Source organism: Panthera leo, chromosome A2 (genome assembly GCF_018350215.1).
Source record: "Panthera leo isolate Ple1 chromosome A2, P.leo_Ple1_pat1.1, whole genome shotgun sequence".
Lineage (NCBI taxonomy): Eukaryota > Metazoa > Chordata > Mammalia > Carnivora > Felidae > Panthera > Panthera leo.
This window is the reverse complement of record NC_056680.1, coordinates 60204669-60222290: the sequence shown is the minus strand read 5'-3', so window position 1 is coordinate 60222290 and position 17622 is coordinate 60204669. Positions and strand designations below refer to the sequence as shown.

The 17622-nt window shown below is 44.8% G+C and overlaps 1 protein-coding gene across 3 annotated transcripts in view; it reads left to right on the top strand.

Moving 5' to 3' along the window:
* Nucleotides 1-17622, top strand: part of LOC122204973 (up-regulator of cell proliferation) — a 53466-nt gene that overhangs the window by 15852 nt on the left and 19992 nt on the right. The window contains exon 2 of one of the 3 annotated variants that reach the window (XM_042912907.1): nt 1096-1196. Coding sequence is in view for 2 of the 3 variants with exons in the window: in XM_042912889.1 (XP_042768823.1) it covers nt 10896-10909 (14 nt within the window). In the remaining variant the exon portion in view is untranslated. Of the gene's footprint in view, nt 1-1095; nt 1197-10828; nt 10910-17622 lie in introns of those variants that run through there. The other 2 variants (XM_042912889.1, XM_042912899.1) reach the window with 2 other exon arrangements.

The window sequence follows — 17622 nt, the reverse complement described above, 5'->3', positions numbered from 1 at the left end:
TCTGCCTGTCAAAGTCTTTCATTGTGTCCAGCTCTTCAGAGTTTCTTTCCATCTGCTGCATGGGATGCTGCCCAATTCACGAATCACTGAGTAAAACAATAAGACCTTTAAAATGTACTCAGTTGAATTTCTTTAAATACTTTTCGTCATTTTATCAATGTTTATGTTTTATGTATTTAAGGTTATATTATGAGGCACATGCAAATGTAAAATTGCTTTATCTGTCAGGTGAAATAACATTTAATCTTTATGAAGTTTTCCTCTTTATCCTTTGTAGTGATTTTTGCCTTGAAATCTCTTTTGTCTGGTATTAGTGTAGGTATAGAAACTTTCTTTTGGTTAGAATTTACCTAAATATCTTTTGTATCCTTTGACTTTCAACCTCTCAGTATACTTATGCTTGAGAAGTGTCTCCTTAATACCAGCATGACAAACTGTCTTTTAACTTGAACATTTAGCATATTTACATGATTGTAATTACTGATATGTTTCAATTTATAACTATCCTCTTGTTTTGTACTTTTTCTTGAACTACCAGTTTCATGTTTCTTCTTATCCTCTTTTGTATATATTTGGTGTTTTTTTCTCCTCTCCCACTGTTAACCCCTCTCCCCAAATACTTTGGAAGCCAAGTTAGGGTATAGTACTTTCATTGTTACTCCAAGAATTCCAAATGCTCTTTCTCTTAAAAAGTAACACATTTAGTAAATTAAAGTTCAATTTGTAACACTTGCCTATTTCTGTTATGTAAATACTTCCATCTGATTTCAGGCTACCTTCAGTGAATGTGCACTTGGAAAGAGAGGTGCAGAAGTGGCTTGTAAGAAGCTGCTTCCAGCTAGTTTCACACCACTTACACCCTCGATAAAGACTCTTAAAATACTTTAACTCTATTTTCCAACTCTGAAGCTATTGTGGACATGTATTGTAACTCTCTATTAGTTTTCTATTGCTCTGTAACAAATTATCACCAGCTTAGTGGCTTGGTATAGCACCAATTCATCATCTTACAGTTCTGTAGCTTAGAGGTGCTGACAAGGCTGTGTTCCTTGCCAGAGGCCCCTGGTGAGAACTCTGTTTCCTTTCCTTTCCCAGTGCCTGTCGATCTTGTCTCGTGACCCCTTGCTCATTCTTCAGATCCAGCGACAGCCGACCAAGCAGTCCTTGCATCTCCTCATCGACCTTCCTGGACCCTGGTAATGGCATTGTCCCTTCCCCCAATCCAGATAGGTGCTCCACATTAAAGTCAGTTGATGACCATCCTTAATTCCATCTGCACTCTTAATTTTCCTTTGCCATGTGACACGAAATATTCCTAGGGTATGGGGATCAGTATGTGAGAGACCATTACTTTGCCTCCAACTCTTGCTTTAAACATTTTAAAATTTAACCCACAATACATTATTATTGTTTTTAAGGCCAATGTTTGTTTTAATTACTATTTTCTGTGCTCTTTATTACTTCTTGAAGGCCAGATCCATCTGCTAATTTCCTCTCACCTAAAGTACAGTCTCTTGTCTTATGCATTTCATTCTTATAGAACCTGGTGTGGATTTCTTTTTATTTGTCCCACTTGAGATTTGTCTAGCCCTTTGAAGCTGTGAGGCAGTATCTTTCATCAGTTCTGGAAAATTCTTAGTAACTGTCTTTTCAGATATTGCTTCTCCATTTTCTCTGTTCTCCTGTCTGGGTCCATAATTATACATATGTTAGACCTTCTGACATTATCTTGTGTGTTTCTTAGCCCTTTTTCATCTTTTCCTTCACTTTGACTGGTTCTCCATTACTGATAACCTTTTCAGTACTATTTTCCATTTCACTAATTTCAGTGTGTCTAATTTGCTATTAAACCCATCTGTTACACTTGTAATTTCAATTCTATTGTATTTAAATTTTGATTGTTTTTCAAATCTCATCCTTTTTGGATATATTTCAAGGTTATCTTTTGTCTATTTCAAAATGTTAAACATAGTTATTGTAAAGTCTGTTTCTAATAATTCCATTTATCTGAAATTCTTAAAGGTCTGTTTGACTTTGTTTTTTGTTTTTGTTTTCTCATTCATGGTGCCGTGTTTCTGTTTGTGTTATTTTTGACTACCAAAATTTTATTTGGAATTTTTCTTTGGAATTTGATTTTTCTTGGAATCTTATTTCATAAATTCTCTGATGCCCTGAATAAATGTGGATTCTTTCAGAGGGGATTTGTGTTGGCATCTGCCAGGCTCTAGAAGCACTCCCAACCCAGGATCACTCTAAAGTTCCTTCTAATTTTCAGGTTACCCAGGTGGTAGGAGTTCAGGCTGCACAGCCATGAAAGGGCTACTCATAGTTTTCATATCCTCAGAGGGAATCCTCTTCCAAACCAAATTGGAGACACTCTCCTCAGGGGTGGAGGCCAGTTATTTCTCTTTCAATGGGTACGACCCTTTGGAATCCTAGCCTTAGAGACAGAGGCTACTCTTTTACAGCCCCTACCTTGGATGGGTCCTGAGGGCTGGTTTCTGTTCCTCAAATGCTGGAAGCTGTGAAATCTTGAATGCAGGTTCTCTGGTGTGGTGAAGGTCCCCAGAAGGAAGCTGCTGTCATTCTCTAGGCTCACCTCTTTGCTTCTGGGACCTGACCAGAGAATGCCCAGCTTTCTTACCAACTCATTAGATAATTCTGATATTAAAATAAATTTTCAGTGCTTTTAACTGGTTTTAGGATTAGCTCTGATTAGGTATATAGCTTGCATTTTCTGATAATTAAAATCCACTCTTTCAGACCTTTTATTTCAACAATATACTTTTTAAATTTCTGAGATGTCTAAATAGATTCTCTTCAATTTTTTTTTGTTTTGGCAAAATATATACAACATAAAATTTACCATTGTAATAATTCTAAGTGTACAGTTCTGTGGCATTCATTACATTCCCAATGTTGTACAACCACGACATCAGTTTTTCTAAAACTATCATTCCACAGAGACTCTGTAACTACTAAGCAGTAACTCCCCATTCTCCCACCTCTGGACCCTGGTAACTGCTAATTCACTTTCTGTGTCTGTTAGTTTGCCTGCTCTGGGTTCCTCACATAAGTGGAGTCCCACAATATCCTTTTGTGTCTGGCTTATTTCACATAGTGTGTTTTCAAGTTTCATCCGTGTTGTAGTATGAATCAAAATTCCACCATTTCTTGTGAATGAATAATACTCCATTTTATGTTTATACCATATTTTGTTTATCCATTTAGTTGTTGATGGGCATTTGGGTTGTTTCCACCTTCTCGCTATGGTGAATACCTGCTACTTTGAACCTTGGTGTACAAGTATCTGTTTGAGTTCCTGCTTTCACTTCTTTGGGACATATACCCCAGAAGCATAATTGTTGGATCACATGGTATTTCTGTGTTTCTCATTTTTAGCAACTGCCAAACTGTTTTCTACAGTGATCAAACCATCTTACATTCCCACCAACACTGTACTAGGGTCCCAGTTTCTCCAAATCCTATTGACACTTGATATTTTCTTTTGATTGGTGGTAGTCATTTTAGTATGTGGGAAGTGGTATCACACATACTTTAATGCATTTCTTTAATGACTAATGATGTTGAGCATATTTTCATGTGCTCATTTGCTGTGAGTATATCTTCCTTGGAGAAATGTCTATTCAAGCCCTTTGCCCATTTTCTAATTGGGTTGTTTGGTTTTTTTTTTTTTTTTTTTTTTTTTTTGTGGTTGAGTTGTAGGGTTTCTTATGTATTTTAGATATGAGTCCATTATCAAATATATGATTTGCAAATATCTTCTCCCATTCTGTGGGTTGTCTTCACTCTTTTGGTAATGTCCTTTGATACACAAAAATTTTTAAACTTTGAAGAAGTCTAATTGATCAAGTTTTTTCTTTTGTTGCCTATGCTTTTGGTGTCAGATCCAAAAGAATCAGTGTCATGAAGCTTTTCTCCTATGGTTTTTCCAAGAGTTTTATTGTTTTAACTTGCATGTTTGGGTCTTTGACCAATTTTGAGTAATTTTTGTGTATGATGTAAGCTGTGGGTCCAACTTCATTCTTGTTGAAAAACTGTCCTTTCCACATTGAATGGTCTTAGCACTTGAGTCAAAAATATGTTGGACCATGTATGTGAGAATTTATTTCTGGGCTCATTTTTCTATTCCATTGGCCTATATGTCTGTGTTTATGTACTACACTATTTTGATTACTAAGTTTTATAGCTAGTTTTGAAATTTGGATGTATGAGTCTTCCAACTTTGTTCTTCATTTTTAAGAGTGTTTTTGTTATTCAGTGTTCTTGAGAGTCTGTATAAATTTTAGGATGACTTCTTCTATTCTGTAAACAAATGTTTTGAGATTTTGATTGGAACTCCATTGAATCTGTAAATTGCTTTGGGTAACATTGACATCTTAACAGTATTAAGATTTCCAATCTGTGAACATGGGATATCTTTCCACTTATTTATATCTGCATTAGTATTTTCAACATTGTTTTATAGTTTCCAGTGTCACATTTTTTGTCATTTTGAGTAAATGTATTTCTTTCTTTTTTTTTTTAATTTTTTCAATGTTTATTTATTTATTTTGAGAGAGTGACAGAGAGCTTGAGTAGAGGAGGGACAGAGAGAGAGACACAGAACGCAAAGCAGGCTCCAGGCTCTGAGCTGTCAGCACAGAGCCCGACGCGGGACTCAAACCCACCAACGGTGGGATCATGACCTGAGCCGAAGTCAGACACTCAACCGACTTAGCCACCCAGGCACCCCTGAGTAAATGTATTTCTAAAGATTTTTTCTTTTTGATGCTAATGAAAATAGAATTGATTCCTTAATTTCTTTTTCATATTGCTCATTGTTAGTGAGTGGAAGTGCAATGGACTTTTCTCAATCTCTTTATTGAGTATGACTGAAATTCAAAAAGCTGTACATACATAATGTATACACTTTGATAAGCTTGGAGATCATAATATCCCTGTGAAAACATCACAATGAAGGCCATAAACCTATCCATCACCTCCAAAAGCTTTCCTCTCATTCCCTATATGTATTGTTATTATTTATGTTTATTTATTTATTTATTTTACACACACACACACACACACACACGCATATATATATATATATGCGTGTGTGTGTGTATGTGGTTAATGGCACTTAACAGAAGATCTACCTTCTTAGCATATTTTAAGTATACCATTGAGTGTTAATATAGACCCTATATTGTACATTAGATCTCCAAAACTTACTCATTTTACGTAACTTTGACTAACCAACACCTCTCCGTTTTTCCCTCCTCCCAGCCCTGGCAACCACTATTCTATGTTGTGGTTTTAAATTTACTATTTTAAAACTCAAAATGGATAAAGGACCGGAATGTGAGACAGGAAACCATCAAAACCTTAGAGGAGAAAGCAGGAAAAGACCTCTCTGACCTCAGCCGTAGCAATCTCTTACTCGGCACATCCCCAAAGGCAAGGGAATTAAAAGCAAAAGTGAATTACTGGGACCTTATGAAGATAAAAAGCTTCTGCACAGCAAAGGAAACAACCAACAAAACTAAAAGGCAACCAACGGAATGGGAAAAGATATTTGCAAATGACACATCGGACAAGGGGCTAGTATCCAAAATCTATAAAGAGCTCATCAAACTCCACACCCGAAAAACAAATAACCCAGTGAAGAAATGGGCAGAAAACATGAATAGACACTTCTCTAAAGAAGACATCCGGATGGCCAACAGGCACATGAAAAGATGTTCAACGTCGCTCCTTATCAGGGAAATACAAATCAAAACCACACTCAGATACCACCTCACGCCAGTCAGAGTGGCCAAAATGAAGAAATCAGGAGACTATAGATGCTGGAGAGGATGTGGAGAAACAGGAACCCTCTTGCACTGTTGGTGGGAATGCAAATTGGTGCAGCCGCTCTGGAAAGCAGTGTGGAGGTTCCTCAGAAAATTAAAAATAGACCTACCCTATGACCCAGCAATAGCACTGCTAGGAATTTACCCAAGGGATACAGGAGTACTGATGCATAGGGGCACCTGTACCCCAATGTTTATAGCGGCACTCTCAACAATAGCCAAATTATGGAAAGAGCCTAAATGTCCATCAACTGATGAATGGATAAAGAAATTGTGGTTTATATACACAATGGAATACTACGTGGCAATGAGAAAAAATGAAATATGGCCTTTTGTAGCAACATGGATGGAACTGGAGAGTGTGATGCTAAGTGAAATAAGCCATACAGAGAAAGACAGATACCATATGGTTTCACTCTTATGTGGATCCTGAGAAACATAACAGAAACCCATGGGGGAGGGGAAGGAAAAAAAAAAAAAAAAAAAAAAAGAGGGTAGAGTGGGAGAGAGCCAAAGCATAAGAGACTGTTAAAAACTGAGAACAAACTGAGGGTTGATGGGGGGTGGGAGGGAGGGCAGGGTGGGTGATGGGTATTGAGGAGGGCACCTTTTGGGATGAGCACTGGGTGTTGTATGGAAACCAATTTGACAGTAAATTTCATATATTAAAAAAAAAAAAAAAAATTTACTATTTTAGATTCCTCTTAAAAGTGGGATCATGCAGTATTTGTCCTTTGGTCTATTTCACTTAGCGTAATGTTCTTCAGGTACATCCATGTCGTTGCAAATGTCAGGATTTTCTATGTTTTAAAGGCTCACTGATATTCTATTGTATTTATACACCACATTTTTCTTTATCCATTGATTCCTTGATAGACAATTAGGTTGTTTCCATATCTTGATTATTATGAATAATGCTGCAGTGAATATTGGAGTATAGATATCTCTTTGAGATCTTCAGTACTTTTGGATATATACTCAGATGTGTGATTTTGGATCATATGGTATTGTTTTCTTTTAATTTTTCTTTTCTTTTTTATTTTTATTTGAGAGAGAGAGCCTGTGATTGGGGGAGAGGGGTGGGGAAGGGAGAGAGAGAGAGAGAGAGAGAGAGAGAGAGAGAGAGAGAGAATGAGAATCCTAATCAACTCCATGCTCAGTGCAGAGCCTAACACGGGGCTTGATCCCACAACTCTGGAGTCATCACCTGAGCCAAAATCAAGAGTTGGATGCCCAACCACTAAGCCACCTGGGTGCCCTGGATCATATGGTATTTCTATGTTTAGGTTTTTGAGGAACCTCTACACTGTTTTCCACAGTGGCTGCACCAGTTTGCATTCCCACCAACAGTGTACAAGGTACCCTGTTTCTCAACATCCTTACCAACACATGTTTTGTTTTTTTGACAATGGCCATTCTAACAGGTGTGAGGTGATATCTTATTGTGGTTTTCATTTGCATTTCCCTGATGAGGTTATGTTAAACACCTTTTATATACCTGTTGGCCATTTGTACGTCTTCTTTTGAGAAATGTCTAGAGGTCCTTTGCCCATTTTAAAATCAGTCTTCCTTAAGTTTATTCATTTATTTCTGAGGGTGGGGGGACAAAGGATCTGAAGCAAGCGCTGTGCTGACAGCAGAGAGCCCAATGCGGGGCTTGAACCCATGAACCCTGAGATCATGACCTGAGCCAAAGTCAGAAGATTAACCGACTGAGCCACCCAGGCACTCCTAAATCAGTTTTTAAAAAATTATTATTGAGTTGTAGGAGTTCTTCTATATTTTGAATATTAACCTCATATGGGATTTGTGGTTTGCAAATAATTTCTTCCATTCCATAGGTTGCCTTTTCGTTTTGCTGATTGTTTCCTTTGCTGTGCATTTGTTTTTCAGTTTGATATAATCTCATTTGTCTATTTTTTGCTATTGTTGCCTCTGCTTTTGGTGTTTTATCCAAGAATTCATTGCAGAGTGCAGTATTTAGCTTTTTCCCTAGGTTTTCTTCCAAGAGTTTTATAGTTTCAGGTTTTAGGGTTGTCTCTTGCCCATAGTGCCCTGCCATTTCAGTCGGAAGGACTCCCTTTACCGTTTGTTCTAAGGTAGTTTGCGAATAAGGCCTGTTGAAGGCAATGAGTCTGTGGGGACTGGGAAACTGGATACTACCTGTTGAAGGCCAAGGCCACTGCTACTGTGGGGGAAGGGTGAGACAATGCAATTAAAAATGCCACTGAACTTTCCTGCAATTTTAAATATGGCCTTTTCTTGCTTGAGTGTTTGCTTGGTTGCTGTAAATCTTGGGTGTTCAGAGCCTCTACACAATTAGTTCAGAGAGTTTCAGGTGGTTTTCTTCACGTTTCTGTGGGGATATGAGAACCGGGAACTTCCTAGTGAGCCATTTTGCCAAAATACTGTTTTTTTAACCTATCACACTGGCAATAAAAGAAATTGTGAAATTTACAGAGTGAGTTTTGGGAAACTGGCACTATTACTGGTGTTGGTGACTATGCTGGGAGAGTAATCTGTAGGTTTGTGTATAGGTATGTTTAAATATGTAAGTGTATGTATATGTGTTGTCCATATGTATATATGTATGTGTATATATGTAAGTGCATATATACATGTTATCGGCACGTATATGTGTTTTCATGTGTGTATATATTTGTGAGTGTATATACATGTGTATTGGTATATATGTATGTGTTTGCTTGTATGTATATATGTATATTATATATTTATCTGAAAAGACTTAAAATACTAATATCATCTGACCTAGAAATACAGCTCCTAGAAACTTGGCTTAAGGAAATAATCATGGATGATTACTGGATGAAGTAATCATGGTTGGGGAGTTTTGGCTATGAGGATATTTATTGTCCATATTCCTTATAATAATGAATACTGCAGCAGTATTTATGTCCAACAGTATGGGCTGGTTAGAACAGAATCATCCACCAGGCAGTGAAATGGCACACACACTAAAACTTATGTTAAGGATGAATAATATATCAGAGACCTTGTATATAGTTATTACTTTAAAGTATTATTTATGTATTTATGTATTTATGTATTTATTTTTGAGGTGAGGGAGGGGTAGAGAGAGAGAGGGAGAGAGAGAATCTTAAGCAAGCTCCATACCCAGCACAGAGCCCAATGAGATGTGGGCTCTGTCTCACTACCATGAGATCATGGCCTGGGCCAAAATCCAGAGTTGGATGCTTAACTGACTGAGCCACCCTGGTGCCCCATAAAATATATTTTATTTTTTTTTATTTTTTAAAAATATATTTTAAATTTAACTAAGTTTATTTAAAAAAATTATCTGACCTCCCTCACTCTAGTAACAATCATTACTGCCTTGAACTACGCCATTTAACAGTTGCTTGCTCCCAAACTCTTCCTAACCCCGGTCCTCTCAGATTTCTTCCAATTTGGGGTCTCGAAGCCCCTGTGGATTTACTTAACTCCCTTTACAGAGCACTAATTACCTTCTGAACTTAGGGCAGCAATTCTGTGAGCTTCCATTTTACCGAAGGGAACACGGATCCTCACAACGGTATACGGATTTTCAGGAAGGGGAAGAGACCATGCACCAGCCAATGTATTAGTCACTGTACAAATATTAACTCATTCAACCCTCAGAGAAAGGCACCTATTTCTACCCGATTTTTCAAATGAGTAAACTATGGCCCTGAGAAGATTCTATCTTGCCCATGTTTCCAGAGTTGGTAATTGGTGGCTCTCAGATTTCAACCCAGATATTCTGGCTCCAGAGGCAAGGTTTTCAGTCATTGCTTTGCTATCTCTCATTCTTATTAGCAGTAAAAACAAAATATTGATTATCAATAATACCTAATATAACACAGAAATGTGATCAACAGTGGTTTATATTTTCCAGAGCTTTTTGTCAGGCGTTTTCACTTACAAGAGCTCATTTATTTTTGAAAACTCATTTTGCTGAAACAGCAACTGAGGCCCAAGCACTCACAGATGGTGCCTGTGAAACGCACTGTGGGAACCCCAGACTCATTATCGCTTAATAACACAACGTAAAGAATAATAAAAGTGTCCACGGTCCTTAGAGATGAACAGTGTACTTTTATACACATTTTACACGGGATAACTGGCTCAGAGAGGCCAGCAACTCATGCAAGATAGCACTTAATCAAGTAAGAAATAGCAAAGTTACCACTTGTTTAATAGTAGTAACAACGCCTTGCTCTCCTGGGCTAAAGAAACGCTTTCCTTACAGAAACTAAACTCAGATCGCAGGGAGGTGTCCACTTCACCCAGTCCCGCTGCAGCTTCATGGCCCCGGGACAGGTGTTCGGTTGGTTTGGCAACCTAGGCACCCGTCCGAGAGTCCTGTCCCGCGGGCACCCGGGCAGGTGGGCCGCCGCGGTCGCCCCCTGCTCCGGGTCCAAGCCGGTGCTGTGTCGCCCCCACCCCCGCCCAAGGCCGCTGGGAGACGATACTGGGCTCTCTCCCAACACCTCCAAAAGCTCGGCGAACCCCACCGCTCCCAGGCGCCCTTCCAACGACCCCCTGCGTTCCTTCCCAAGCGCCCCGATCCACTGTCCCGGGCCCCCTCCCCTAGCGCCTCCCTCTGCTGCCCCGCGCCTCCTCCCGGATCGCCCCCGCCGCCCCGGGACCGCTCCCCGAGCGCCCCCCATCGCCCCGGACCCCCTCCCCAAGCGCCCTGGGCTCCCTCCCCACCACCACCCCGGGCCCCCTCCCCGCCGCCCTGGGCTCCCTCCCGAGCGCCCCACCACCACCCCGGGCCCCCTCCTCGCCGCCCCGGGACCGCTCCCCGAGCGCCCCCCATCGCCCGGGACCCCCTCCCCGAGCGCCCTGGGCTCCCTTCCCGAGCGCCCCACCACCACCCCGGACCCGTCCCCGAGCGGCCCGGGCCCCCTCCCCGCACCCCTGCCGTCCGGAGCGGCCAGGGCGGGCGGCCGTGGCCGGCGCGAGGCCCCTCCCCGGCGGAGGCGCTCGGCGCGGAGGAAGCGGAGGCGGCGGCAGCGCCGAGACCTCGCCGCGCTGATGGCGTCGCCCGGGTGAGTGAGGCGCTCAGGCCGCGCCGGGGAGGGGGCTGCGGGCCGCGGGGTGGGGGCGTCCGGGTGCAGGTGCGGGCGCGGGCCGCCTTCACTGCCCCTGGCCCGCAGCCCCCAGCCCGGACCCCCGCCCGCCGGGCCCCGCGGGCCTCCAGCAGACCTTGGGCGGGCGCGGCCGGGCGGCGGGGGGGGGGGGGGGGCGGGCGCGGGCCGGGGGCGGCCGGGCGGGGGGCTGGGAGCAGGGCGGGGGCGCGGCCCGGAATCCGGGAGCTGCTGGGCCCCGAGGGCCCGGAGCCCGGTCGGCCGGCGCCCCCGCCCTGCCCTGCGCAGCTGTTTTCCACTTGCTCTCCGGGAGCGGATGCCGGGCCCTCCCCCCACCCCGCGGGGCGCAGCCCGAGGGTCCCCGAGGGTCCCCGTTGGGGGGGGGGGTCCCCGGGGGTAGGGGAGGCCTCTGCCCGGCCGGCTGGGGCTTCGGGTCGGGACTCGGGTCAGGCCAGGGCCGCGGGCCCCGATAGGGTGGCAGCCCCTGTTCTGACATCACCGCTTTCCACCGCCTGGGTGCTAAAATGTTCTTTCTTGAGGAAAAGATGGTGACACACAGAGTTCGTAATTTTTGAAAAAATTCCTTACTTGTGAAATAAAACCTCAGCAATGAACTGTAATTAGTTTTTGCTTCCATAATATAAGTGGTCATGAAAGCTGGGAATGACAGTTAATCCAATACCTCAGTTCACAGAGGAGGAAATTTAGCCTCAAGGTCATTGCTTTAGTTGGTAAAATTCTTTTTTTGACTACTGTCTACATTCAGAGGGTCTTAGACCTGGTGGCTGTGGTAGCAGCTCCAGTGGGGTAGAGACGGTGGGTGTCAGGCCTCTTACAGGTGGGGCTGGCTCTGTCCTCAGCCTCCACGGAGCAGGGGGTTTGTGATAACCAAGTGGTGGGTCTTTTCCATCTACCTGCAGGCTTTCTAGGTCTGGGGAGCTCTGGTCATAAAGTGCCCAGGACTCTGAGTTCATAAGTAGAATAAACACTGGCCCATCCCTCAGAAGGCCAGACTGATTCCAGCGGGTTCAAGGTCCCACCATGTTCTGGCCCCTCTTGTTGGGAGCAGGCGAGGCAGGGTGATGTCTGAGCCTGTGGTGCGGCTGCTGTCTGGTCTTCCAAACGTGATGGCCCATTTGGTGTCCCAGCACACTCCTTTTAGACCTGGGTCAGAGGTGGAGTTTATGGTGGCCTGGTAAGCCCTCTCAGAGCCAGCAGGCCCTACCTAAGTGGTGTCCCTGTAGCAGGTGGCATTAGTTTAGATTTGATATTGTACCATAGTGGGTGTCCCCATGAGTCTGCAGTTAGTACTAAACTGTAGTTTTCTGACATGTACTCATTGCAGAGCTGAGGTCACAAAACTTTAATTTTGCTTTATTTTATTTTGTAGAGAGAACTGTCACTCATTGTGGCATGTACGCATTTGGGGACAGTCCATACTTCCAGATATAACCCCTGGGTGTCTACTCTGCAGGTTTCACTGGTAGGGCAGAGTCCAGCCAGGAAGACCTGACTTCCTGGGACTTTCTCGCCTGTCTCAGTCAGCTGACCAGCAGATGTCCAGCCTGCTGGACTCGGTACTGTGGAAACTAGTCCAGGGCATCAGGGCAGGGATGGGAAGGGATCTGTGATTTCTCCTGGGCTGTTCATGGAGGCACCTCTGAATCCCATCTTCTCTCCTAAGTGAATCTCTGCAAGAGAGCTGGGAGAGAAGGAAGAGACCCTTACTGATAGGCTGGGCATTTTGCAGAAGGAAATGGTGAGAAAGCGGGCATCACAGGGAAGGATACATCTGAGGTGACCCCCAGCCCCATGAGTTTAGAGCTATGCAGAGACCAGGGTGCCTGGCCAGACTGTGGGCCTGGCCTCGTTTGTGGGCTTGCTGCCCACCGCTTACTGAGGGGGAGTCCATGTGACAGCAGCGTGGTGGGGCCGGAACACACGGAGCTCCTCACCCTGCTACCGTCAGCTCCATCCTGCCGGCCTTCACTCCTTGCTGCCCCATGGCTAGTCTTCTGTGCTCTGCCTGTGCCTTTGCCGTCAGGACTCCCGGGGGCCGGGGAGTCTGTAGTCCATTTCTGCTAATCCCAATGTGTTCTCTGCCAGATTGTGGCGTTTTTGTGGTGGTTTTTTTTTTTTTTTTTTTTTTTTTAAGTTTATTTTTGAGAGAGAAAGAGAACATGACTGGGGTGGGGGGCAGAGAGAGAGGGAGACAGAGAATCCCAAGCAGGCTCCACCCTGTCAGCACAGAGCCCAACACGGGGCTCGATCCCACAAACTGTGAGATCATGACCTGAGCTGTTGTGGAGAGTCAGATGCTTAACCGATTGAGCCACCCAGGCACCCCTATTTCTGTGGTTTTAAATGTTGTCTAAATCAGAAGTTCTTAACCTGGGGTCCATGATTCATTGGTGGACTTTCAGGGTTCCTGTGCAGTGTCGGGAGTCAGTGAGTATGTTGGTGGGACCAGGGTCTGTAGCCTTTGTTGTCCACAGCCCATCTTGAAGGGGCTCTTACCTCAGGAGCCTTATAGCCACTCATCTACACTCACTTGGAGGGACAGCAAACCTGGATTACATGGGCAAATATATTTACATTTTAGATTGTTAATTGCAGATAATTTAAACAAAAATATAAAACAAAATCAAAATCAAATGTGATCCAAATTTCCATAAACTACCACTTTTAAATTTTTGGTGTATTTTTTTTTAATGCTTATTTATTTTTGACAGAGAGAGACAGAGCATGAGCGGGGGAGGGGCAGAGAGAGAGGGAGACACAGAATCTGAAGCAAGCTCTAGGCTCCGAGCTGTCAGCACAGAGCCCGACGTTGGGCTTGAACTCACAGACTGCGAGATCATGACCTGAGCCGAAGTCGGACGCTTAACTGACTGAGCCACCCAGGCACCCCAAGAATTTTTTTTTTTTAATTTTTTAATATTTATTTATTTTTTGAGAGAGAGAGAGAGAGACACAGAGTGTGAGTGGGGGAGGGGCAGAAAGAGAGAGAGGGAGACACAGAATCTGAAGCAAGCCTCTAGGCTCCGAGCTGTCAGCACAGAGCCCGACGTGGGGCTCGAACTCACAGACTGCGAGATCATGGCCTGTACCAACTGAGCCACCCAGGCGCCCCTTGTGTATTTTTAATTAGGCTGTTCTTATCAGAGAGACAGACTTCCAGATACACCTGGAGTGTCGTTCCCTGCCCCCCACCCCCTGCCCCTGTGTCTTAACTAGGCAACTATTCTGACATTTTCCTGTGCACTTACACATTATGTTTGTTCTTTGCTCTGTCCGCCCCCGCCCCATTTTTTTTTTTTATTGTGGTAAAATACACATAACACAGTTTACTTTTCAGAGCATGTATTTGTTCTGTTTTTACTTAAATGCTCTCATGCTATTTTGCAGCTTGCTGTCCTCAGCCAACATGTCAGAACCAGGATCAGATCTACCTAAATCTTGACATTTATATCATATCATGTGACATGGTCATGTTACATAGTTAAGGAGGTTTCCAGTTTTCTCTGTAAGATGATGCCACACATCACATCTCCCCCGGACATGCACAAGTGTTTTTCTAGAGTAGGTTCAAAGAACTGGGTGTTGTGGTCAGGGGGCCTGAAACTACTGAAGTGTCCTCACAAGGGGCCACACCACCTTCCCTCTCTGCACCTCCCAACACATGACATCAGACTTTAAAAGTTTTGCTTGTCTGATGGAATTACTGAGTTAAGAACTAGGAAGCTGGGGCGCCTGGGGGACTCAGTCAGTTAAGTGTCCGACTTCAGCTCAGGTCGTGATCTCACAGTTCATGATGTTGAGCCCCACGTTGGCTCAGAGGCTGGAGCCTGCTTTGGATTCCGTGTCTCCCTCTTTCTCTGCCCCTCCCCTCTCATGAGAGCTCATGCTCTCTCTCTCTCTCTCTCTCTCTCTCTCTCTCTCTCAAAAATAAATAATAAAATCATTAAAAAAAAGTTAAAAAAAAAAAAAGAACTAGGAAGCTAATGGCATATTCACTCACTGGGTCTTTAAAGATAGAAACTTCCTACCTGACTGCTTGTGTTCCCTCAGAAATAGTCCCAGTGGCTTTGATCCCATTGTTGACATTGGGTTCTAGCCATGTACACCCCGTAAGTGAGATGTAACACAGTGAGGCCTGTCCCCGAACAGAAGAGCAGGAGGTGAGCAAGTCTGCTGGGGTAGGTGACCCCCCAGCATGCACCAGACATTTAAAAGTATCTGAGACTTTATTTTAACTGTTTATCATTCCTATCCAGGAAGATCCTCTCCTAACACCATCATTTTGTGGGGAAGGAAAGGATCTGGGGCTTCGCCTTCTGGGACGGGTTCAGCTTTCCTGCCAGAGCCTGGACTGGTCCAGATGGGCTCTTCACACCAGGGGGGAGGAGAGGACCCACAAACACACTGTGGGGTGGAGACACTGAGGAACTCAGGCAAGGTGTGTGTCTGCTCCAGGAGAAGTCTGTGAGGAGCTCTTTGCCCGCTCAGTGGCTGCTGTCGTTCCTGGGGAAGGGATGCGGTCTTACCAGCGGGCTGCAGACTTTGCCACCCCCTCCCCCTGCCCATTCCCCAAGGAGCCACACCAGCCCTCAGGGTGTCCCCGACTGGAGAAGAAGGGAGAGCGACGAGGGGCCGTTGTAGGCAAAGCGTCCCTGGCTGTGCAGAGCAGCTCAGCAAAGCTTACCTAGCCGTGGTGGGGGGCCACGCTTGATCGAGCAGGATGGCTGTGCTGCCGGCCTCTGTCCAGCTTAGGGAAGGGCATCCTACCCAGGACCATGAGTGTCAGGGGCTTTCCAGCCAGTGAGTGTTCTTTTTTAAAAAAATTTTTAAAGTTTATTTCTTTATTTTGAGAAAGAGCATGAGCAGGGGAGAGGTAGAAAGAGAGCCCAGGCAGGCTCCACACTGGCAGAACCTGACACAGGGCTCTATCCCACGAATTGAGAGATCACGACCTGAGCCAAAATCAAGAGTCGGACGCTTAACTGACTGAGCCACCCAGGCGCCCCATTAGCTGCCTTATATCTCACAACAAGTAATGCACACACGGTACAAATCTCAAAAGGTGTGAAAGGACTTTTGTGGAAATGCAGGCATGGTGCCCAGGTCCCACCCAGGAGGCATCCTTACCCCCCGACTCCAGGGCACAGCCGGGCTCTGGGTCCTCCTTGTTTTGTTTTAAACCTGACATGCATTTTGGAGATGTCCTGTCTCACTTTTCTCTTTGAAGTCTTGGCTTTTTCTTGTGGATTTGTAGCTTTTTGTACATGGAGAAAACCAGCCTTTTGCCATTTGTGTTACAAAGACTTCTGTTGTCGTTTGCCTTGTGACTTTATGAAGCCTTCCCGGCTCTGATTTTTAAGTCTTTAATATTTCCTTTGAGTGCACTTTTTGTTTCCTTTTCCAATTTAAATCTTAGGTCTAGTTGATACTTTGGTGAAGGGAGCGGCCAGGGTTTGCCGTTACCTTTTCCACGTTGTTTTTAGCCCCCAGACACTGTGAGCTCCCAGGGTCAGGGACCAGATTCCCTGTGGGTTTGGGGCCTGCCCCTGAGCCTCCTGCCACCCAGCGGCCTGTCTGCTCATGAGCCGGGCCTGCAGCCTTCATTTCTGGTGGCTGGTCCTGTGTCCTACTCTCCGGCAGGTTTTGTCTCTTTCATTGCTGTTCTTTTTCAGAATTTTCCTGATATTGTACAAATATTTCTCCATAGAATCAGCTTATCTGTTTTTCAGCCTAGATGCACAGACAGGTTAACTCAGGGAGCATTGACTTAGAAAATCACGTTAAGCCTTCCTTTCTCAAATAGGATACACCTCTTCATTTGTTCAAGTCTTTTATGGTCTTTGGGATCTGAAAGTTCTCATACAGATACTGCCTGTTTGCTGTGTGGATTCTTCACTCCTCTCGTTGACGTTGTAAATGTACGTTTCCTTTTTTTTTTTTTTTCTTTTTTTAATTTTTTTTTTCAACGTTTTTTAATTTATTTTTGGGACAGAGAGAGACATAGCATGAACGGGGGAGGGGCAGAGAGAGAGGGAGACACAGAATCGGAAACAGGCTCCAGGCTCCGAGCCATCAGCCCAGAGCCTGACGCGGGGCTCGAACTCACGGACCGCGAGATCGTGACCTGGCTGAAGTCGGACGCTTAACCGACTGCGCCACCCAGGCGCCCCTGTAAATGTACGTTTCTAACCTGCTTGTCTACAGGGTGTTGGCCGTGGGTTTTGATTCTTTTATTTGCAAGTAGATCTGGAAAACTGCCGCCCCAGTGAGAGAATTTGGGAAGCTGGGGATACACAAATAGTTTCTTTACACTGGTCTCTTGAGATGCGGGCAGCTGTCAGTCCGGCTGTCTGCTGCCTGCACTGTCTCACACGTTCTGCCTCATCTGCTGAACCCTTCACAGAGACTTTGAGTCCAGCCCTGTGTCAGTGTCTCTGGTGCTGCCACCACCCAGGTTTGACCTTTGTCACTGGACAGGCGTGCCACCTACACTCAGCCCTTCCCCCCTCCCTCCTCCCCTGGAATAAAAGTGGATCTTGTCTGTGGCCTGAAGAGCTCAGCCTCACCTGTCCTGCTGCCTCCTTTTGCTCACCCTGCCCTCCTGCTCATCCTGGGCCTCCTGCCCTGCCTGAGCTCTCCTGTGCCCCCCCTCC